This window comes from Procambarus clarkii, chromosome 19 (genome assembly GCF_040958095.1).
Source record: "Procambarus clarkii isolate CNS0578487 chromosome 19, FALCON_Pclarkii_2.0, whole genome shotgun sequence".
Lineage (NCBI taxonomy): Eukaryota > Metazoa > Arthropoda > Malacostraca > Decapoda > Cambaridae > Procambarus > Procambarus clarkii.
The window spans coordinates 34,740,338-34,759,971 of record NC_091168.1 but is presented as its reverse complement, the minus strand read 5'-3'; the positions used below and the strand labels follow the sequence as shown (position 1 = coordinate 34,759,971).

Below are 19,634 nucleotides of genomic sequence, written 5' to 3'. Positions count from 1 at the left end.
AGTACAGGTGTGTACCCTCGTCACTGTTGACCAGTTATGGAAGTACAGGTGTGTACCCTCGTCACTGTACACAGTGCGGTGTTGGCGTACACACCTTGAGTGCTGGTGTACACACTTTGTTACACCTGCTGCCATTGTAACACCTACCTGATACCACTGTACCTCTCTAGGACTGTACGCTGGTGTTCTTACGTATATTTCCTTATAAAACAAACTTTATTTACAGTTGAGTGTAACCCGGAAATAGTGGCCTCGGACAAAACCAATAGTGCTTTCAAGGAAATAATCTCAAATCTCAGTTCAAAGGAGAACTGGTTGTCACCACCCCATTGCGTTCGTTACTTCAAGACTATTATGATGTTCAAGAGCTGATAATTACTAATTAGTGGATTGCCAGTGGTTTATGGGGGGAACCACTACGCCCCCTTTTATAAGACTTTAAGCTTGATGTAACTTTAGTATATGTATCCAACGGAAGGTTTTTGATAATTTCTAATGAGAGATTTCTTTTGATGTAATCACTGACAGTTATTTTAAACAGCTAAAAGCTGGAGAATTTTGGGAGGTTCTAACAAGGAGGTTCAATGTCCTTGATGACATACACCGGAAATAACAATGTGGGAGAACCAGAGACACAAAGATGAAAATTAATAAGATTTTATTTAATCGAAATTATGATATTCACCAAAAAATACCTAAGCCACTCATATCCTACTGGTGCTACATAGCCTTCCCGGCTTGGTGCCTTCTGTTGATAATTACTTACTTACTCATATCCTACACTGGCAATGGTAAGTAATTAAGATATGGACAATAACAACAGAGAAATCACAAGTGTACGTTAGTACATTACGTCAGAGTACGATACCTCATGGACCACATCCCTTCAACAGCTGGAGTCTCTGTCTTCTATCCCGCTCTTGATGAGACAGCCCTGCTCCAGTCGCTACCCCTGTAGTTACTCTCAGTTCTGTCCTCAGTTCTGTCAGTTCTCTATGCTGGGATATATATATACCCGGAAGTGCCCCTGCTGGTGTCTGCTGGTAGTTTTTAAGCTTGTTCCCAACTACAAGTTGATGGCTTGTAGTGTCTACACACCCAAGTGCATCTTAACTATCTGATTAACTTGAATCAAAACATCACACTCGGCATTCTATAGGAATTTCAATTAACGCTGTTTTTACACCAGTGTTTACCAAACTATCTCATAGCTAATGACCGGCAAAGCGGACCATTTAAGGTGTTATTGGTGGAGTGGAGGGGGGGGAGGTCAAATACCTCCTTCCTGCTATGTCAGGTCAGCCTCCCTGACCCCTTACTCATACTAACCAGGAAATGGAGGAGAGAGGAGAATTAGGGCAGAGTGAGGAAGAGAGAGGAGAAAGAGAAGAGAGAGAGAGAGAGAGAGAGAGGTGCAAGGACTGACCCTCGGGGTTGGGGTAGCTTAGGGCAGGGAATGTTCTCATTAAGATATTGACAACAAGATGACCCGTCAGCACTCTACAGGGGGTCAAAGGTCACATGCGACCTGACCTTTCCCAGGAGAGGGGCTAGGTTTTCCTGGGTGTATACACTTGACCGCTGGTGTACACACTTGACCGCTGGTGTACACACTTGACCGCTGGTGTACACACTTAATTAAGGATAGAGATGCGGGGGGTGCAAACGTCTTGCATTTAATGTCTCTAAATAAATTCCCTCTCCCTTTTGCAGGTGTGTCATCCAGCTCCAGGTGTGTCACCCAGCCCCAGGTGTGTCACCCAGCTCCAGGTGTGTCACCCAGCCCCAGGTGTGTCACCCAGCCCCAGGTGTGTCACCCAGCCCCAGGTGTGTCACCCAGCTCCAGGTGTGTCACCCAGGTACATGGGGGGGTGTGGTGGTCACAGCTTCCATATTACACCCAGCCATCGTGTATGGCAGCTAGTGGCCCTCCTGGCCACCCTCAGCCATCAGGGCCACACTCAGGCCACTGTGGCCCTCAGTTATACCCCAACCACCACCACCGCGTCAACCAACATCACCACCACACGTGAAAGAAACCCCGATTGCGAAGGCTCACTATGTAAGTACAGTACATCATAATAATACAAAGAGGATTGTATTATCAATGATGAGGATTCGAACCTACACACTGGATATACCCAGACACACGCCTCGGACAACCAGGCCACCGAAACGGTCAAAAGAATTGCAACCTGGAGTTCTACTGAACTACTCGTGTGTTCAGTAGAACTTCAGGTTGTACTCCATTTGACCATGTCGTGGTCTGGCTCACTGGGGCGTGTGCCTGGTAATACTCAGCGCATAGATTCGAATCCACATCACGGCTCCTATACGCATTTTCTCAATAATTCATATGTATAATCGATGACAGAGATGGAGGCGTCACGTCTCATTGTTTCATCTTGTACTCAAATTACCTGGTCCTTCTAGTTAACCTGTTTCAAATTCAAATTCAAAATTCAAATTCAAATACAAAATTAAAATTAAAATTCAAAATTCAAATTCAAATTCAAATTCAAATTAAAATTAAAATTCAAAATTCAAAATTCAAATTCAAATTCAAATTAAAATTCAAATACAAAATTCAAAATTCAAATTCATATTCAAAATTCAAATTCAAATTCAAAATTCAAATTCAAATTCAAAATTAAAATTAAAATTCAAAATTCAAATTCAAATTCAAATTCAAATTAAAATTAAAATTCAAAATTCAAAATTCAAATTCAAATTCAAATTAAAATTCAAAATTCAAAATTAAAATTCAAATACAAATTCAAAATTCAAAATTCAAATTCAAATTCAAATTCAAAATTCAAAATTCAAATTCAAATTCAATAGTTTGGCTACGACCCTGACCTGTGTCTCTCTCTTTCTCCTGTCCATTCCCTTATACTCTTGCTCCCTTATACCACTCACCTGTCCTCATACTCTCCTTATACAAACACCTCGACCATCACACAGCCTGCTGTCATGTTTGTTTTCCCCCGAAACACCCGCCGACGAATACACCCTCAGGGGGTGTATTCCTCGACAGGTGTGTGGCATTGTGTGAGAACAGGTGTGTGGGTATGTGTGAGGACAGGTGTGTGGGTATGTGTGAGGACAGGTGTGTGGGTATGTGTGAGGACAGGTGTGTGGGTATGTGTGAGGACAGGTGTGTGGGTATGTGTGAGGACAGGTGTGTGGGTATGTGTGAGAACAGGTGTGTGGGTATGTGTGAGGACAGGTGTGTGGGTATGTGTGAGGACAGGTGCGCACAGGTGTCGTGTGGTGACCTTCTCCTGACCTTGCAGCGATGCGGCCCTCGGGAGACATCTGGGGTCAAGTGGACAGCGTCTACCAGGTCATCTGTTACGTTACTGACCAGACCTCCTCCTCCTCTCTCACTGCTGCTAACCTCACCTTTCTCAGGAATATGATGAACCCGTTATCTCATCAGGTGAGATAACTCCCCACTCCAGATGACCCCACCAAGTGACATTACTGATCCCACCCGTCATTAAGGAAGGAACCCGTCCTTCCCGTCCTCCCTTCCTCACTAGGTGACCTTCTCTCACTCCCCACCCTTCCCTCCCTCCCTTTCCAGTCCGTTGTCGTCGTGAGGGGGCTTAGTAGGCGGCTGCCGGGGTGTGATGCTCCATGGGACGGTTCTCTGTCCTTTTACGGTATTATGCTCCTGCTGCCGTATTCACTAATTATGCTGGTCACTGTTTCCTCTTCCTTGTGTTTCGTTCCTCCCCCCTCTTCTCCTTTCTCATTGTCTTTCCCGCCCATCTTTTGCCAGTCTTGATTATTCGTTCGGATATCTTCTGTTTTGGCGCCTGTGTTTGGGGGAGCCCACTCTCGCCTGTAGAACTGTGGGCCGCAGCATCACGAGCGAGGGGATGTTTTTTTTGTCAATCCTCCTATTGTTGCTGAACCCGATCTCGACGAACTAGTGGTTCTTAAGGTGGCGATTGTGGGGGCGTATACTCACGATGCACCCCAGCTTGTCTCTCGTTGGCTGTCCTACCCTCTAATTGTGGCTCCATGGTGGGTGTGGGGGCTCATTCGTGAATTAAATTAATACCTCCTCGTTTCTATGCTGCTGAATGATTCTCTTATAACTTCTCAGGCTCGTGGGGTGGGCGACCAAGCCCCCTGAGTCGGACTGTGTTGGAAGACCGGGCTCTGTAGCCCCCGCTACATTGGGCCCAGACCAAGCTACTCCTTTGGCCCTCCTGACTACCTCCCTCTGCTCCCCTCCCCTGCCTTCGTTTGTGGTAGGGTTGAGCCCTAAGCTTGCTATGGTGGCCACCTCATCACCTGCAGCGGCTACTTCTCTCATGCACAACTGCACCTTTTACCCCCCCCCCCCATTCACTAGGGGGGGGGGATGCTCGATGTCGACTCCCCCACAGACGCCCTCGCACGATCCCTTCCAGTGCTAATATGTTCAACACCGTGTTTGGTCCCGCTACATGGACTAAATACTGTGATCTCACTCATATGGATTCTATTTTCCCTGACAATTTCTTCCTCCATAAACACCTCGTTGATTCGGTGGATGCCTCTGTTACTTTTAACTCCACCCGATTTGGTACATGTGTCGTTGCTGCTCCTTCTCAGGAAGCAGCTGCCTGCTTAGCCACATTGTCCAGCATTGGAGAGACCCCTGTTACGATCTCCAAAAATGCCTAGTTAAATGCCAATATTGGCACTGTTATCCTCCCGCACCATGTTGCGACTGATGTTCGGGACTTGAAAGACTGCCACGAGGATATTAACCATATCCTTGAAATCCAAGGCCATTCTATCCTCCAGGTTGTTACGTTCACCGACCATCTCGTGGTCGTCGTCGTCATCCGCTTGAAGTTGTGAAAATCACTTTTGATAGCAGGACCCGTCCGCCTTCTGTAATTCTTGCTAGTGCCAGATGCTTCATTCAGGAGTACATTCCCTCTCCTAGGCTTTATAATAAGTGCTGGAAATTTGGGCATGGTGTTCTTAAATGCATAAGTGTGGTGTCTCCATACCCCATGTGTGGGGACTCGGATCACTCTAAAGCTGAGTGCTCTTCTCCCCAGGCTCGCTGCCTCAATTGCGGTGAGGCCCACCTTATTTTCTTCTGCCAGTGTATACACTACAAACTTGAGGAAGTCATCCTCAATTTGAAGCACCACGATCATTTGTCTTTTCCTGAGCCGAGGCGCCTAGTTCGCCGTAACTCCTCTTATGCAAACATATCTTATGCTCGTGTTCTACATTCCACCTCTCCTCGTCCTTCCCGCCTTTCTCAGTCTCACAACCGCTTCCAGTCTTTAGACCCGGACACACCCTCCTCCACCTCCCCAGCTCCCTTACGTTCTGAACCACGGGGTCTTCCGCCTGGTTCTCCATTTGGTATTTCCCTCCTTCCTTCCCAGTCTGCCATGTCTTCGGTGTCTTCTTTCCCATCTTCCCCCGATCCTTCTTACCAGCCCTTCCCCCTGTCCCTTGACTCTCCATGCCGCTCGTCTGTCCTTGTTGTTGTCCATCATCCTCTCAGCACTCTTCTAGTTAGATGCTCCCTTTCTCCTCCTGTTGAGACTATGGAGGCTGTCGCCCAGTACGTTGTTGCTGGCACACCTGTCTCTTTAAGTCAGAAATGTAAGCCTGGCTCCTCTTCTTCCTCCTTCCCGGCAGGTAAGAAGGCTTCTCTTACTTCCCCACCCTCTGACTCCGACTTTAACACTGCATCTTCTCCCATTTCGGTGGTCGAGCCCTCTGTCCCGACTATGGTGTTTCCTTTAGCTCCCGATGCTCTGTCAGTTGCTGCCCTTGCTGTGGTGCGCTCCCCTGTTTCTGCCCTCTCTTCCCTCTGATTTCCTTGACCGCTCCTCTCCGTTTCGTCCTTCAGCTCCGGACTCGGTCCGTCCTCTCGCTCCCTCGCCTATATCATCTTTGCTAACTTTACATTTGCCCTTTAGCCCTGATTTCACTGATCCTGGTCCTGATCTTCTTTTGTATACTTTGTTCTTCTTTACCTTTGTCTCTTCATTGTTCTCTGTTGCTGTTCTTCCTCCTTTGGATAATGTCTATTCTTCAATGGAATATGTGTGGATTTTATGTCAACTTCCATGAACTCCAACTTTTGATAACATAGTTTTCACCACTTTCTGTCTGTCTCCTGGAGCTGATGCTAGGTGCTCGTCCTGGTCGCTTTCATGGTTATTCCTTTCTCCCCCCCCCTCCCCCTCCAGCTTCTGCTGGGGCCCATAACTCTACTGCTCTCTTGATTCATATTGATATTCCCTTCGTCCTCCTACTTTTTCCGTCGCCTCTCCAATGTTCTGTGGCCCGTATCTTTGTGAGTATATGGTCTGTTTCAATAATCTCCCCCCCTAAATGTCCCGCTTTCTCTTCTTGATCTTAAGCACCTGTTGGACTCCTTACTAAAACCTGTGCTCCTGTTGGGTGATTTCAACTGTCGGCATACCCTCTAGGGTGATGCTCTGATAAACACCCGAGGCCGCCTTCTCAAACCGTTCATCCTCTCTTCTTCCTTGTCTTTTCTGAATTCTGGTGAGCCCATTCATGAGGACTCTTGAACTCGCACCCTTTCCTGTCTTGATCTTTCTCTCTGCTCATCGTCTCTTTACTTAGATTTCACGTGGCGTTCTTGATGACATCCATAACAGTGACCATTTCCCCATCATTGTTACCTTTTCTCTTTTCACCCTCCCCTCTCCTTCCCTAAGGGACAGTTTGCCAAGGCTGACTGGAATCTATTCACCCTCCGTGCTACTCTCTCCGATCTCTCCACTCTGCCTCTCCCTCATGCCCTCCTCCTTTTTCATGACACCATCTTTAACGCTGCCCTCCGCTCTATTCCTCGCTCTACCTCCCGGGGCACGCGGAAGTGCGTTCCCTGGTGGAATGTGGACTGTGCTCAGGCTGTCCGCTGTAAGCGTGCAGCCTGGAAGACACACCGACGCCGACAGACGGCTGATTCTTTTATTTTGTTTCGGAAGGCAAGTGCAGTGGCCTGTAAGACCATCTACACAGCTAAACATGTGAGTTGGAAATCTTGTTTCGACCATTACGTCCGATACTTCTCTGCTGCAGATCTGGAAGAAAATCCGCAAGATAGTGGGTAAGTTTGTTCCAGATGTCTTGCCAGTCCTTCACTTCCACGGTACTCTTGTGGCAGACCCAGTGATGGTCGCGACCAAACTGGGTTCCCACTTTTCGACTGTTAGCTCCGAAAAAAAATCTCACCTTCCTCAATCTTTCTTTCTTCGTAAGCCCGTTCTCGAATCTCATCCCTATAACGATCCCTTCTCTCTCTCTGAACTTCAGTCTGCTCTGGCCCTCTGCAGTTCTACAGCAGCTGGCTCAGATGACATTTATTATGAGATGCTTCGTCATCTCCCTCCATACGCGTCTCAGTATTTACTGAATTTGTATAACCGAGTCTGGAAGTCGTCGTCGGTCTCTGAGGACTGGCTTGATGCCGTTTTACTCCCTATTCGGAAACTGGGGTCCTCTCTGGACATTTCCTAAGGACTTCCGCCCTATTGCCCTCACGAGTTGGGTCTGCAAACTCTTTGAGCGTTTGGTCAATGTTCGTCTGATGTGGTTCTTGGAACACCATCACCATCTCTCCGCTTCTCAATTTGGTTTTCGCAAGTGCCGCGCACGACTGATATCTTGGTGAACTTGGAGGTTTATATTCGTACTGCTTTTGCTGCGAAGATCTCCGTTGTTGTTGTCCTTTTTGACCTGGAAAAGGCTTATGACACCACCTGGAGATATCATATTCCGTCCCACCTTCGTTCTTTTGGCCTTCGTGGTAATCTCTCTCTCTTCCTCCAAAACTTCCTCTCTCGTCATTCCTGTAGAGTGAGGCTTGGTGCCACTCTCTCTGCCTCTTTTCGGCAATACAAAGGTGAACCCCAAGGTAGTGTTCTGAGCACTACTCTTTTTCTGGTTGCCCTCAATGGTCTTCTTTCCTCCCTTCCTTCTGGCATCTTCTCTGCTCTCTATGTCGACAATCTTACCCTTTGCTGTCGAGGTGGTGATATTTCTCCTTTGTGTTCAACTTGCGATTGATGCAGTGTCGTCTTGGGCCACCAATCACGGCTTCAAGTTCTCTGCAGTTAAGACTTGTGCTATGACTTTTACTCGGAAGCAAGTCGTTCTTCATGGTTATGGTTGTGGCTTTATGGTTATCCCCTTGTGTACAAAGATTCCGCTGAGCTTTTTGGGTTAATCTTTGACACTGGTTTGTCTTGGTCACCCCATACCTCTTACCTCCAAGTTGAATGCTCTAAGGCCCTTAAGCTACTTAAGGTTTTGTCCCATACTTCTTGGGGGAGCGGATAGGCGCACGCTCCTCTCTTTACATTCCTCTCTCGTACTGTCTAAAGTCGATTATGGTTCCCCTGCTTACTCATCTGCTTCTCCTACTCTACTCTGTCTTGATGCTTTGCACCATATTGGGTTGCGCCTCAGCTCTGGTGCCTTTCGTTCGACTCCTACCCTAAGCTTGTATGTTGACGCTGACTTCGTGTCTCTCCAGGACTGCCGTAATCGCTACTGTCTTCGCTACCTTGCGCGGTCCTTACAACACCCTCACTCTCATCTGTCTTGTGCTTTGACTTTTACTCCTCCTGTAGTTCCTGTTCCACTTCACCACCTCCCTCTTTCTGTCCGGTTGTCTCGCCTGCAAAATTCTCTTTCGGTTAGTATTACCAATATTTTTCCTCGTGTTGTTCTGTCCATGCCCCCGTTGAGGGACCCCCTTCCTAAATTTTGTGAATTCCTGACCCACATCACTAAAGCTTTTACCCCTCCTGCAGTTCTGAAACGCCTTTTTCTTGAACACTTTTCTTCGCACTCCCGCTCCATTTCTATCTTCACCAATGGATCTAAGTCTGCAGACGGTGTAGGCTACTCTGTTGTGTTTCCTGACCACACCTATATGTGTCGCCAGCTTTCGGAGACTAGCATCTTCATGGCAGAACTTTATGGTATTCTGTATGCTCTTCGTCAACTGCTTTCTTGTTGTCAGTCCTCCTTTGTGGTTGTAGTTGACTCTCGCAGTGCCCTCATGGCTCTGGAGTCCTTTATTCCAGTCCATCAGGTGGTCGTCGAGATTCAACATTGGCTGTTTCTTATCTCCAGCAGATTTAAGACAGTAGAGTTTTGTTGGGTTCCCAGCCATATTGGCGACTCTTTAAATGAGCGTGTGGACGCTGCCGCTAAGGAAGCTATCCCCACTTGTCCCATCTCCCGCAAAGGTGGTCGTCGACTTATTCCGACTTTTACCCAATTATTCATTCCTCCATCCTTGCCCGTTGGCAGAGTTGTTGGTCTTCCGTTTTCTGTTACCCTTAACAAACTGCTTGCTCTTATGAGTAGTGTGTCCCTGTGGCCTTCCTCATACCACCGTAACCAGCGGTGGGAAACGGCTCTGGCAAGGTTACGTATTGGCCATACACGCTTAACTCACGGTCACTTAACGGAGTTCCTCCCTACTCCTTATTGTCTAAACTGCATTGTCCCTCTTACAATCGTGCATATCCTTGTTGAATGTCCTGACTTCCAGGACGAGCGTGTGTCTTGCTTTCCGACCGTCCCTCGTGGTCACTTGTCCCTCGGTAGAATTTTTGATGAATCGGATATTTCTGATATTGTTCGTCTTATGCGTTTCTGTTCTCATATTGGCATCCTCAGTGATATTTAGCGCCCTCTGATTATCCCGAACATTGATGGCGCTACATAGCCTTCCCGGCTTGGTGCCTTCTGTTGATAATTACTTACTTCCCTCACTGGGTGACCTTCTCTCCCTCCCTCCTTCCCTCCCTTACTGGGTGACCTTCTCTCCCTCCCTCCCTCCCTCACTGGGTGACCTTCTCTCCCTCCCTCCCTCACTGGGTGACCTTCTCTCCCTCCCTCCCTCCCTCCCTCACTGGGTGACCTTCTCTCCCTCCCTCCCTCCCTCCCTTACTGGGTGACCTTCTCTCCCTCCCTCCCTCCCTCACTGGGTGACCTTCTCTCCCTCCCTCCCTCCCTCACTGGGTGACCTTCTCTCCCTCCCTCCCTCCCTCACTGGGTGACCTTCTCTCCCTCCCTCACTGGGTGACCTTCTCTCCCTCCCTCCCTCCCTCACTGGGTGACCCTCCCTCCCTCCCTCCCTCACTGGGTGACCTTCTCTCCCTCCCTCCCTCCCTCACTTGGTGACCCTCCCTCCCTCCCTCCCTCCCTCCCTCCCTCCCTCCCTCACTTGGTGACCCTCCCTCCCTCCCTCCCTCACTGGGTGACCCTCCCTCCCTCACTGGGTGACATGCAGTAGTAGGCTTGGCTTACTGTACCTTGTCATTTACCTCAACATTTGGGTAAATTTGGGTAGCACACCTTAGGTTGTGGAGCTCTCCTTAGGAGAGTGTAAATTAGTTTTCTCGCCTCTGTAAATATGTAAATGTGTTCTCGTGAATTGGAATATTAATTTTGGCTACTAATCCTTGTAAATTAGTAAATATTTTGTAAATATGATTTTTTCTTGTAAATAATTTTGTTCTATTTAAGAAATCTGTCTGTGTAAAAGATCAAATTTACCATTCCACTCATTTACATAACTCATTTGCTGTAAAATAAGCGAATGCATCCGTGTACATAAGTTAATCCATTCATGTTAATCGGTAGAGGCGTCTGTATAAATCTGTTTATCTCTTATGTAAATTAGTAAAACACTTGTAAATAAAGTAGTTCTTGGCTGTGTTTGGCATGTTTAAACTGTGTGTGTGTGTGTGTATTCACCTAGTTGTGCTTGCGGAGGGGGCCAGATTCACGAAAGCACTTACGCAAGCACTTACGAAGCTGTACATCTTTTCTCAATCTTTGGCGGCTTTGTTTCCAATTATTTAACAGTTAATGAGCTCCGAAGCACCAGGAGGCTGTTTATAACAATAACAACAGTTGAATGGCAAGTTTTCATGCTTGTAAACTGTTTAATAACTGTAACCAAAGCCGTCAAAGATTGAGGAAAGATGTACACGTTCGTAGGTGCTTGCGTAAGTGCTTTCGTGAATCTGGCCCCAGCACAGGTACCTATTTACTGCTAGGTAACAGGGGCATCAGGGTGAAAGAAACTATGCCCATTTGTTTCTGCCGGCCCCGGGAATCAACCCCGGTCCACATGACTACGTATCAAGCGTGCTGTCCACTCAGCCACCGGCCCCATATGTGTGTGTGTGTGCGCGTGCGTGCGTTGGTGCGCGTGCAGTCAGTTCTCTCAATTTACAATTCTGTAAACATACCAAACTTTTACCAAACCAGACACGTATCAACCCAAGCAACCCACCTAACATATCGGGGCCGAATGTATAGAAACTTGGCATATTTAATAGTTTGATAGATTCCGTTAGAAATGCGACGTATTATGTGAGAGGACGGGGTTGATAGCTGTACAAGTGGCAGTTAATATTGAGGGGATTATCCGGCACTTGTTAGTGCCATTATGGCAGTGCCAGGCCCAAGAAGCAACAGCCTGGCATGCCCTTGCTGTGGGAGTGCCTTCACAGGTTCAATTGGCTCCAATCTCGTCTTCTAAAGTGCCAGTTGGCTGAAGCCAGGGGGGGAGAAGGTGGGTTTCGACACCCTCTTGACCAGTTTTTTAATATCTCTTGCCTCCTTATCCAACCCGTTCTCAGACGGAGTCCATTCCATCCAGCGGTCGACCCCAAAGACGCATTCATCAATTTTAACATGCTGTTCATTCAAAACAGGAATTTTCTCAAATATAGATTAATATTATAATATATTAGCATATTGTGTATATATAGGCATAGGTTAGGTTAGATGTTTAGGTTCTGTTGGTGATTATTTGTATTTGTAGTACGTGGGTGAAGCATTTACAGCGTTATCTTCTTGAGGTTATCTTGAGATGATTTCGGGGCTTTTAGTGTCCCCGCGGCCCGGTCCTCGACCAGGCCTCCACCCCCAGGAAGCAGCCCGTGACAGCTGACTAACACCCAGGTACCTATTTTACTGCTAGGTAACATGGGCATAGGGTGAAAGAAACTCTGCCCATTGTTTCTATCCGGCGCCTGGGATCGAACCCAGGACCACAGGATCACAAGTCCAGCGTGCTGTCCGTTCGGCCGACCGGCTACCGTTTGGTTCGAACAAAATTCGTCAGTGAAGCACTTGTTCCGGAAGTGTTCGGACGGCAGGAGTTGTGAGTCGTGTGTAAACCGTTTTTCATTCATAAACAGCTGGGGTTTGGCGGGGGGATAGAATCACTTTTGGGTCTTTGTTTGGAGGACGGGTTGGTTAAAATTGATGAATGCATCTTTGGGGTCGACCGCTGGATGGAATGGACTCAGTCTGAAAACGGGTTGAATAATGTCAACAGAACTAGAGCAACTAACCAAACCTATACTAGACCTAACTATACAACGACTTATAATGTTCATGAATAGTATATTTGAGAAAATACAGTACTTGGTTAAACCGTATATTAAAATAAACTGTCTTTGAGTCAGGTTACAGCTTACACGAGCACATCCTGAGAAGGTGTTCATGAGTATGACTAAAATTTGGGCTTAATTTTTAATTCACAGTGCATGTGTTTGTCGTACATGCTCTCCCAGTTTAACATCAGCTTAATCCTCCCAGGTAGCTGCGACTCCTGGGAGACGCCCAGGATAAATCTGGGCCTCAGATTGATTGACTGATGAAGATTAAGCCACTCAAAAGGTGGCACGGGCATGAATAGCCCGTAAGTGGTGGCCCTTTTGAGCCATTACCAGTATCTTTAGCTGATACTGGAGATCTGTGGAGGTGCGACTGCACCCTGCGTGACGGGAGATGTCTCCCCCGTGGGCCTCAGCTCCTGGGCCCCACTCTCTATGATAAAGGCCCAGTTACGGCTGAATCAATCAGCGCGGGTGTAGTTGATCTAGCTGGCCTTGGGTCAAGTGGGCATGAAGCGTTGTTGTGGTTGTTTAAGAGTCAGCTAATCAGAACCCAAAGTTCCAAGTAGCACGGGCTATGGTGAGCCCCGTACTGGAATTACCTGGCACAGGAGAAAGGCTGTGTGCATGAAGGGTTCGACACCCATATTTTAAGTATGCGGTGTGCTGTAGGGCACCACATCTCGCTACATCTGCTCATTGGCTCTTGTCACAACAACGTTCTTCCAGCTGGTGAGTCCCTTGTGTGAACCACTGTTTTGTGGAACCAAGTAACATGTTACCTCCAACTCTTCAATTCTTCCATGTTTGTGTAAGAGTGTGGCTTGTGATCTTGTCCGTGTTTGTGTACAGGTGTGGCCTGTGATCTTGCCCATGTTTGTGTACAGGTGTGGCCTGTGATCTTGTCCGTGTTTGTGTACAGGTGTGGCCTGTGATCTTGTCCATGTTTGTGTACAGGTGTGGCCTGTGATCTTGTCCATGTTTGTGTAAGTGTGTGGCCTGTGATCTTGTCCATGTTTGTGTACAGGTGTGGCCTGTGATCTTGTCCATGTTTGTGTACAGGTGTGGCCTGTGATCTTGTCCATGTTTGTGTACAGGTGTGGCCAGTGATCTTGTCCATGTTTGTGTACAGGTGTGGCCTGTGATCTTGTCCATGTTTGTGTACAGGTGTGGCCAGTGATCTTGTCCATGTTTGTGTACAGGTGTGGCCTGTGATCTTGTCCATGTTTGTGTACAGGTGTGGCCTGTGATCTTGTCCATGTTTGTGTACAGGTGTGGCCTGTGATCTTGTCCGTGGTTTGTGTACAGGTGTGGCCTGTAATCTTGTCCATGTTTGTGTACAGGTGTGGCTTGTGATCTTGTCCGTGTTTGTGTACAGGTGTGGCCTGTGATCTTGCCCATGTTTGTGTACAGGTGTGGCCTGAGATCTTGTCCGTGTTTGTGTACAGGTGTGGCCTGTGATCTTGTCCGTGTTTGTGTACAGGTGTGGCCTGTGATCTTGTCCGTGTTTGTGTACAGGTGTGGCCTGTGATCTTGTCCATGTTTGTGTACAGGTGTGGCCTGTGATCTTGTCCATGTTTGTGTACAGGTGTGGCCTGTGATCTTGTCCATGTTTGTGTACAGGTGTGGCCTGTGATCTTGTCCGTGTTTGTGTACAGGTGTGGCCTGTGATCTTGTCCATGTTTGTGTACAGGTGTAGCCAGTGATCTTGCCCATGTTTGTGTACAGGTGTGGCCAGTGATCTTGTCCATGTTTGTGTACAGGTGTGGCCTGTGATCTTGTCCATGTTTGTGTACAGGTGTGGCCTGTGATCTTGTCCATGTTTGTGTACAGGTGTGGCCTGTGATCTTGTCCATGTTTGTGTACAGGTGTGGCCTGTGATCTTGTCCATGTTTGTGTACAGGTGTGGCCTGTGATCTTGTCCATGTTTGTGTACAGGTGTGGCCTGTGATCTTGTCCATGTTTATGTACAGGTGTGGCCTGTGATCTTGTCCATGTTTGTGTACAGGTGTGGCCTGTGATCTTGTCCATGTTTGTGTACAGGTGTGGCCTGTGATCTTGTCCATGTTTGTGTACAGGTGTGGCCTGTGATCTTGTCCATGTTTGTGTACAGGTGTGGCCTGTGATCTTGCCCATGTTTGTGTACAGGTGTGGCCTGTGATCTTGTCCGTGTTTGTGTACAGGTGTGGCCTGTGATCTTGTCCATATTTGTGTACAGGTGTGGCCTGTGATCTTGTCCATGTTTATGTACAGGTGTGGCCTGTGATCTTGTCCATGTTTGTGTACAGGTGTGGCCTGTGATCTTGTCCATGTTTGTGTACAGGTGTGGCCAGTGATCTTGCCCATGTTTGTGTACAGGTGTGGCCAGTGATCTTGTCCATGTTTGTGTACAGGTGTGGCCAGTGATCTTGTCCATGTTTGTGTACAGGTGTGGCCAGTGATCTTGCCCATGTTTGTGTACAGGTGTGGCCTGTGATCTTGTCCGTGGTTTGTGTACAGGTGTGGCCTGTGATCTTGTCCATGTTTGTGTACAGGTGTGGCCTGTGATCTTGTCCATGTTTGTGTACAGGTGTGGCCAGTGATCTTGCCCATGTTTGTGTACAGGTGTGGCCAGTGATCTTGTCCATGTTTGTGTACAGGTGTGGCCTGTGATCTTGTCCAAGTTTGTGTACAGGTGTGGCCTGTGATCTTGTCCATGTTTGTGTACAGGTGTGGCCTGTGATCTTGTCCATGTTTGTGTACAGGTGTGGCCTGTGATCTTGTCCAAGTTTGTGTACAGGTGTGGCCTGTGATCTTGTCCATGTTTGTGTACAGGTGTGGCCTGTGATCTTGTCCATGTTTGTGTACAGGTGTGGCCTGTGATCTTGCCCATGTTTGTGTACAGGTGTGGCCTGTGATCTTGTCCATGTTTGTGTATAGGTGTGGCCTGTGATCCTCTTCATGTTTGTGTACAGGTGTGGCCTGTGATCTTGTCCATGTTTGTGTACAGGTGTGGCCTGTGATCTTGTCCATGTTTGTGTACAGGTGTGGCCTGTGATCTTGTCCATGTTTGTGTACAGGTGTGGCCTCTGATCCTCTTCATGTTTGTGTACAGGTGTGGCATATAATTACACCAGTGTGAAGGGCCACGCACTGTCTGTCCTCCAATAGTAATGTCCCCCAGTGGCATATGGTCCCCATTAATGGGTTATATTAGTCTTGTGTGGCTGTTGTGTGTCCATATTAAATAAAACATTTTTTAACTAAACAGTTTAGTTAACGTTGAATGTCCTGTAAGAAAGAAAATGGTAATATAAAGACGTCACATGCGTTAAAGAGGGAAACTAAAATAAAAGCAGACTAATAGAAGTAAAAATATTTTAATTATGATAGTAAACATTTAGTTGATTTATGAATGTATTAAAGTTAGCAATTGAGTTACATGCAAAGTTTTATTTGTCTTAAAGAACAAAAAAAACATGAGGGAATAGATAATAATGGTAGTTTTATTGAAATCGTAGATAGAAGCATGTAGGTATTAACATTGCTTTTGTGTTCTCTTTGTCTGATGTTGCTTGATGTGTACCGTGTACCTGCCTGGTGGCCCTGTACCTGCCTGGTGGCCCTGTACCTGCCTGGTGGCCCTGTACCTGCCTGGTGGACCTGTACCTGCCTGGTGGCCCTGTACCTGCCTGGTGGACCTGTACCTGCCTGGTGGCCCTGTACCTGCCTGGTGGACCTGTACCTGCCTGGTGGCCCTGTACCTGCCTGGTGGCCCTGTACCTGCCTGGTGGCCCTGTACCTGCCTGGTGGCCCTGTACCTGCCTGGTGGCCCTGTACCTGCCTGGTGGCCCTGTACCTGCCTGGTGGACCTGTACCTGCCTGGTGGCCCTGTACCTGCCTGGTGGCCCTGTACCTGCCTGGTGGCCCTGTACCTGCCTGGTGGCCCTGTACCTGCCTGGTGGTCCTGTACCTGCCTGGTGGTCCCTGTACCTGCCTGGTGGTCCCTGTACCTGCCTGGTGGCCCTGTACCTGCCTGGTGGCCCTGTACCTGCCTGGTGGCCCTGAACCTGCCTGGTGGACCTGTACTTGCCTGGTGGCCCTGTACCTGCCTGGTGGCCCTGTACCTGCCTGGTGGCCCTGTACCTGCCTGGTGGCCCTGTACCTGCCTGGTGGCCCTGTACCTGCCTGGTGGCCCTGTACCTGCCTGGTGGCCCTGTACCTGCCTGGTGGCCCTGTACCTGCCTGGTGGCCCTGTACCTGCCTGGTGGCCCTGTACCTGCCTGGTGGCCCTGTACCTGCCTGGTGGCCCTGTACCTGCCTGGTGGACCTGTACCTGCCTGGTGGCCCTGTACCTGCCTGGTGGCCCTGTACCTGCCTGGTGGACCTGTACCTGCCTGGTGGTGGAGGTGGTGGATGAGTACACCATCTCAGTGGACCTGACGGAGGCGGCGCCCGTCCGCTACATGCTGGCGTGTACTGACTCCTCTGGCGACAACAAATGCTTAGGTGTCGTCCGCGTGGGCTGTGAGTACTCTGTCCGGGGGCTGTGAGTACTCTGTCCGGGGGCTGTGAGTACTTTGTCCGGGGGCTGTGAGTACTCTGTCCGGGGGCTGTGAGTACTTTGTCCGTGGTGTGTGAGTACTCTGTCCGTGGGCTGTGAGTACTTTGTCCGTGGGGTGTGAGTACTTTGTCCGTGGGGTGTGAGTACTTTGTCCGGGGGCTGTGAGTACTTTGTCCGTGGGGTGTGAGTACTCTGTCCGTGGGCTGTGAGTACTCTGTCCGTGGGGTGTGAGTACTTTGTCCGTGGGGTGTGAGTACTCTGTCCGTGGGGTGTGAGTACTTTGTCCGTGGGGTGTGAGTACTCTGTCCGTGGACTGTGAGTACTTTGTCCCTGGGCTGTGAGTACTCTGTCCGTGGGGTGTGAGTACTCTGTCCGTGGACTGTGAGTACTCTGTCCCTGGGCTGTGAGTACTCTGTCCGTGGGCTGCGAGTGCTCTGTCCGTGGGGTGTGAGTACTTTGTCCGTGGGGTGTGAGTACTCTGTCCGTGGACTGTGAGTACTTTGTCCCTGGGCTGAGAGTACTCTGTCCGTGGGGTGTGAGTACTTTGTCCGTGGGCTGTGAGTACTCTGTCCGTGGGGTGTGAGTACTTTGTCCGTGGGCTGTGAGTACTTTGTCCGTGGGGTGTGAGTACTTTGTCCGTGGGGTGTGAGTACTCTGTCCGTGGGGTGTGAGTACTTTGTCCGTGGGGTGTGAGTACTCTGTCCGTGGACTGTGAGTACTTTGTCCCTGGGCTGTGAGTACTCTGTCCGTGGGGTGTGAGTACTTTGTCCGTGGGCTGTGAGTACTCTGTCCGTGGGGTGTGAGTACTTTGTCCGTGGGCTGTGAGTACTTTGTCCGTGGACTGTGAGTACTCTGTCCCTGGGCTGTGAGTACTCTGTCCGTGGGCTGTGAGTACTCTGTCCGTGGGCTGTGAGTACTTTGTCCGTGGGCTGTGAGTACTCTGTCCGTGGACTGTGAGTACTCCACACACACACTATTACATCATGAACATTTACTTGTAAATTATCAGTTAAGCTGATATCACTTTCTGGAATTTCAAGAGATATATGCACGAATTCAACCCGTCCTCACACTAGGCTGGTTAAAGCAGCGGCCGTCCTCACACTAGGCTGGTTAAAGCAGCGGCCGTCCTCACACTAGGCTGGTTAAAGCAGCGGCCGTCCTCCCCAGACCCATTCATCAGTTTTAACATACTGTTTATTAAAAATTGGTTCATTCGCATATATAAATTAATATTAATAAACATTCAAATTCTACGTATAGTTAGGTTAGGTGTTTAGGTTCTGTTGGCGATTATTTGTATTTGTAGTACGTGGGTGAAGCATTTACAGCGTTGTGGTTCGAACAAAATTCGTCAGTGAAGCACTTGTTCCGGAAGTGTTCGGACGGCAGGAGTTGTGAGTCGTGTGTAAACCGTTTTTCATTCATAAACAGCTGGGGTTTGGCGGGTGGATGGAATCACTTATGGGTCTTTGTTTGGAGGACGGGCTGACGAATCACATTCGTGAATTCTGGGTTCGAATCTCGGGCGGAACAGAAGTGATTGGGCGTGTTTCCTATCACCTAATGCACCTGTTCACCCAGCAGTAAATAGGTCCCCCAGGAGTCAGCTTGTTGTGGGGTCCCATCCGGGGGGGGGGGGTCAGTAGGTAGTTTCACCTTGGGGGGGTACCTCGATATGTATACATATATGTATACATGTCACATATACATATATATGTATATGTGACATATATATACATATATATAGGTATATATATGTATGTATACATATATATATACATATATATGTATACATATATATGTATATGAAGAACACTGAGACACAGTGTTATGAAGAACACTGAGACACAGTGTTATGAAGAACACTAAGCTACAGTGTTCTTCACATATGTTAGTTCATGTTCAACAAGAACATGAACTAACACCGGCTAACATATGTATCACTCTAGGCCTGTAACATATGTATCATATGTTATCACTCTATCACTAACATATGTATCACTCTAGGCCTGTAACATATGTATCATATGTTATCACTCTATCACTAACATATGTATCACTCTAGGCGTCGACCAGGAGGCCTGGTCGACGACCGGGCCGCGGGGACACTAAGCCCCGGAAGCACCTCAAGGTAAGGTAGGCCTAAGGAAGGTTAGGTTTGGGTGTTGTCTTCTTCCTTCAAAATGAATAGTATTAAACGGGAACTTTTTTTGCATTCAGCCGTACGTATTGTGAACGTTCCGTCCATAGTCGCTATGTGTACTGTCCCTTTTGGGTGACAGGCTGTCAGAGACGCGTCCGTGATGACGGGAATGGAAGAAGAATTATCAGGAGGAAGTTATTGCTGTATTAGATTCAGTTAATCTGAACAAAATGTTCCAAGTAGCACGGACTATGGCGAGCCCGTAGTGGACTTAACCTGGCACAGGAGCGGGGCTGTAACTTTTGGGAAAGCACCTGATTGATTGAATGATGAAGATTAAGCCACCCAAACGGTGGCACGGGCATGAATAGCCCGTAAGTGGTGGCCCTTTTGAGCTATTACCAGTATCAATAGATACTGGTGATCTGTGATACCTGGTTGATGGGGTTCTGGGAGTTCTACTCCCCAAGCCCGGCCCGAGGCCAGGCTCGACTTGTGAGAG

The 19,634-nt window shown here is 48.3% G+C and overlaps 1 protein-coding gene across 2 annotated transcripts in view; it reads left to right on the top strand.

Annotated features, from left to right (window-relative positions):
• The window catches only part of LOC123757466 (uncharacterized), a 68,523-nt gene continuing 48,889 nt past the window's right edge, over positions 1–19,634 (top strand). The window contains exons 1-4 of one of the 2 annotated variants that reach the window (XM_069327274.1): positions 1–48; positions 1,714–2,062; positions 3,297–3,442; positions 16,832–16,949. In XM_069327274.1, the coding sequence (XP_069183375.1) occupies positions 37–48; positions 1,714–2,062; positions 3,297–3,442; positions 16,832–16,949 (625 nt within the window). In that variant the 5' untranslated portion in view covers positions 1–36. The remainder of the gene's footprint in view (positions 49–1,713; positions 2,063–3,296; positions 3,443–16,831; positions 16,950–19,634) is intronic. The other variant, XM_045741111.2, reaches the window with a different exon arrangement.